Source organism: Myotis davidii, unplaced genomic scaffold (assembly GCF_000327345.1).
Source record: "Myotis davidii unplaced genomic scaffold, ASM32734v1 scaffold223, whole genome shotgun sequence".
Classification (NCBI taxonomy): Eukaryota; Metazoa; Chordata; class Mammalia; order Chiroptera; family Vespertilionidae; genus Myotis; species Myotis davidii.
The window spans coordinates 2,417,422-2,421,462 of NW_006294609.1; the positions used below are offsets into that span (position 1 = coordinate 2,417,422).

Genomic DNA, 4,041 nt, shown 5'->3' on the forward strand with positions numbered 1-4,041 from the left:
TTAGAAAACATCTGGATTCTTTTCTTTAAAAATGTCAGTGTCACCAACAACAAGGAAAAGTTATGGAACTGTTCTAGATTAAAAGAGATTACAAATGTAACAAATAAATGTTGCACATAATCCTGAACTTGATCCTGGTCCCAGGAGGAAAACTTGCTATAAAGAACATTTTTGGGACAAATGGTTAAATTGTAACATGAACTATAGATTCAAGTCTGTTTGTATTGTATCAATATTATGTCAATATTAAATTATCTGACTGTGATAATTATACTGTGGTTAAGTAAGAGAAAAGCCTTGTTCTTAGGAAATGTGCTCGTAACGATTTAAGGGTAAAGGGGCAAGACATATGCAATTTACTCTCAAATGGTTCAGAAAAATATTATGAATATATATATATATATATTATGGGGAGAGTAATAAAGCAAATATGGGAAAACGTTGAACTCTGATGGAGCTGGGTGAGGAATAGACAGGAATTCTTTCATACTACTGCAACTTTTCTGTATGATTGAAATTACTTCAGAATAAAGTAAATCCATGAATCCGAGTGTAAGAACAGGCCATTTCTTTTATACCTATATTCACCTGGAATCACCAATTAAAAGGTAGAAATAGTTGCAAAACAATATTTAAGCTAAAAGAAAAAGTGGCCCAGCTGGTGTGGCTCACTGATTGAGCATCCACCTATGAACCAGGAGGTCACGGCTCGATTCCCAACCAGGGCACATGCCCGGGCTGTGTGCTCGATCCCCAATGTGGGGCGTGCAGGAGGCAGCCGATCAATGATTCTCTCTCACCACTGATTTTTTTAAAATCTTTCTCCCTTTCTCTCTGAAATCATTAAAAATACACATATTTTTAAAAAAGTAAACAACGTCATTAAAACTCATCAGATAATAGGAGGCACTAAACCGAACAAAGGTTTCTTCTTTTAAGATCCTGTGCTCCTAAGCAGAAGGTTCTCCCAGTGTGAGACAACAGATATGAAAGATACTCTTGAGGATAAACTTACTTCGCCAGGTTTTATGGATGGGCACAGCCATTTCTTCAGCAACATGTCCCACACTTTTTCCAGATTAATTTCATTGACTTCGGCTATTTCTTTAGCTGCTGCGTGAATATCGATGAGAGAGAAACATCGATCAGCTGCCTCCTGCACATCTCCCACTGGGGATGTGCCCGCCACCCAGGTACATGCCCCTGACCGCAATCGAACCCGGGACCTTTTAGTCCGCAGACCGACGCTCTATCCACTGAGCCAAACCGGTTCGGCCGAGCACAATTTAAATAAAAAAGAAAGAGGAGCCTTCAATTTTAGTGTTCAGACACACCTTCGGTGGGATATTCTGTAGCCATTTCTTGGTTAAATACAGGCAGAATTTCAAAGTGGACATCTTGAAGGAACCTGAAAAGATAAAGAAGAGAGCAGATCTTAATCCTTTCAAAACAATGTAGTTTAGTCAAATTAGCAAGGTGGGTTTTTTTTAAAATATATTTTATTGATTTTTTACAGAGAGGAAGGGAGAGAGATAGAGAGCTAGAAACATCGATGAGAGAGAAACACCGATCAGCTGCCTCCTGCACATCCCCCACTGGGGAAGTGCCCGCAACCCAGGTACATGCCCTTGACCGGAATCGAACCCGGGGCCTTTTAGTCCGCAGGCTGACACTCTATCCACTGAGCCAAACCGGTTTCGGCAAGGTGTTTTTTTTTTAGTTACAAAAATGCATGCTCACAGTTAAGAACAACCTAAACAGGACAGAAAAGTACCAACTAGGAAGCAAACCCAGAGGCCCCTTCTTTAGCTTCCATTTCTATTTCTGAGCAATATGTTCCTCCCAAGTCTCCTGTGTGGGCGCACACACATTTTAACCCAAAAGGGATAAGATCATACACATAGTACAATTTGCTGTTCTCACTCAATGTACATCTTGGCCCTTTGCGACAGCATGGATGGATCTGGAGTGCATTATGCTAAGTGAAATAAGCCAGTCAGAGAAAGACAAGCGCCACACGATCTCACTCATTTCTGGAATCTAATGAACAAAATAAACTAACATGCAAAATAGGGAGACTCACAGACAGGGACCAGGCTGACAACTGTTTGGGGGGGGGGAGGGGCGTGGGATTGGGGGACCGAGGGATTGAGTAAAAACTTTAAAAAAAGAAAAACTTATGGGCACAGACAACAGTGTGGTGATTGTTCGAGGGGGGGGGGCTTGGGAGAGGTGGAGACGAGTATGGGAGGGATGAATGGAAAGAGAGTTGACTTGGGGTGAACAATACAGTGTACAGATGATGTGATGTGGAATTGTGCACATGAAATCTGTATAATTTTGTTATCCAGTGTCACCCCAATAAATTCAATAAAAAGGAAAAAATATATGTATACATATATAACATTTGGACATCTTTCCAAATCAACTACATAGCATTCCATTCTATGAATATGCTCTATTTTTAAAACCACTTTCTGACCAATTAACATTTTAAAAAAATAGTTTCTTTCAACTTCTGTTACAACAAAAACCATGGGAATGAGTACCTGTGTTTGTGTACCTGTTTGATTAGGTGAGACTATCTAAGGACTCATTGTTGGAAGTATGACTGGATAGTGGGAAGTTAAGTATCAATTCATATTCCCACCGTCGAGGTGGAGCCTGTATCCACACGCGCTGAGCAAGCAGCAAGGAGCCTTACTTCTCCGACTGAGGCCATTTTAACATCCAGCAGTAAAACAAGTGAAGAGAGAGGGCACAAACTTTTTTGAATTATCATATTGCTTCTCCTCAAAGCTATAAACGTAGTTTTTTGTTTTTTTAAAATATATTTTATTGATATTTCATAGAGAGGAAGGGAAAGGGATAGAGAGCTAGAAACATCAGTGAGAGAGAAACATCGATCAGCTGCCTCCTGCACACCCCCTACTGGGGATGTGCCCACAACCAAGGCACATGCCCTTGACCAGAATCGAACCCGGGACCCTTGAGTCTGCAGGCCAATGCTCTATCCACTGAGCCAAACCGGCCAGGGCTGGGTTTTTTTGTTTTTGTTTTTTTTTTTTTACTAAAAGTTCACAAAGCAACACAGCTGGCCATTCTAAGGGCAGTTAAAGGAAGAACCCCTACCTTCTGGGATATCCTGGGCAAGACTGAAGGCAATAGCTACCGCCCACTCCGGGTTGACTATCGACAGTAAGTAGGATTCGATGGTCTGAGCAATCTTGGTTATTTCCTTGTTCATCAATGTTGAGGACTTCGCTTGTGGTGACTTCACTAGTTTTGGCTTCAGTTTTTTTTCAAAGACATGCTTGGCGACAGACACATACAGAGTGTCCAAAGAAAACTTCAAAGAAGAAAAAAAGAAAAGTTAAGGCTGGTTGATGGGTGACAGAAAGCAGCACAAAGTCCTCTCCGCAGGCTCCGACTAACGAAAGGGTAAGGAAACGCCTTACAGCGCTGGCACCTGTTACCTTCATCAGCTTGGAAATGAGCAGCAGTGTCGGGAAGGACTCCTCACTGAGCTCCGTAGCTGGAAAGGAAACAAGGACGGTGGGATTGGCTTAAGAAGAAAGTGTTGGCTACTCAGTGAAATTCGTAAGAAGTTAAAGGACATACAGAGGATTTTCCAGAAGTTCTGTGCTGTGCCAAAAAGCAGTAGGTGAAAAGGCAGTCTGGTTTGGGCGGCCGATGGCAATGTTATCACATGCTCCAACATATACTGATACTCGAGGTCCACCGGGGGGGAAATTCTCCTGTAGGACTTCAGGTGCTTTAGGAGACTCAAGGCCTGTATCACAAGAGAAAGCATTTTCCTCTGAGATTAAATTAACCCTAAGTGTTTTAAAATCATCTACCTCTTGACTGGCCAGTGTAGCTCAGTGGTTGAGCGTCAACCTATGTATGAACTAGGAGGTCCTGGTTTCATTGTAGGCTTGGTCCCAGTGAGGGGCATGCAGGAGGCAGCTGATCAATGATTCTCTCTCATCACTGATGTTTTCCTCTCTCTCTCTCCCCCCCCCTCCCTTCCTTCCCTCT

The 4,041-nt window shown here is 42.3% G+C and overlaps 1 protein-coding gene across 1 annotated transcript in view; it reads right to left on the reverse strand.

Annotated features, from left to right (window-relative positions):
* The window catches only part of KNTC1 (kinetochore associated 1), an 87,612-nt gene that overhangs the window by 17,198 nt on the left and 66,373 nt on the right, over positions 1-4,041 (reverse strand). The window contains exons 46-49 of the mRNA XM_006768977.2: positions 3,622-3,793; positions 3,477-3,535; positions 3,133-3,349; positions 1,335-1,408 (exon numbers count right to left, since the gene is read on the reverse strand). Coding sequence (XP_006769040.1) covers positions 1,335-1,408; positions 3,133-3,349; positions 3,477-3,535; positions 3,622-3,793 — 522 coding nt within the window. The remainder of the gene's footprint in view (positions 1-1,334; positions 1,409-3,132; positions 3,350-3,476; positions 3,536-3,621; positions 3,794-4,041) is intronic.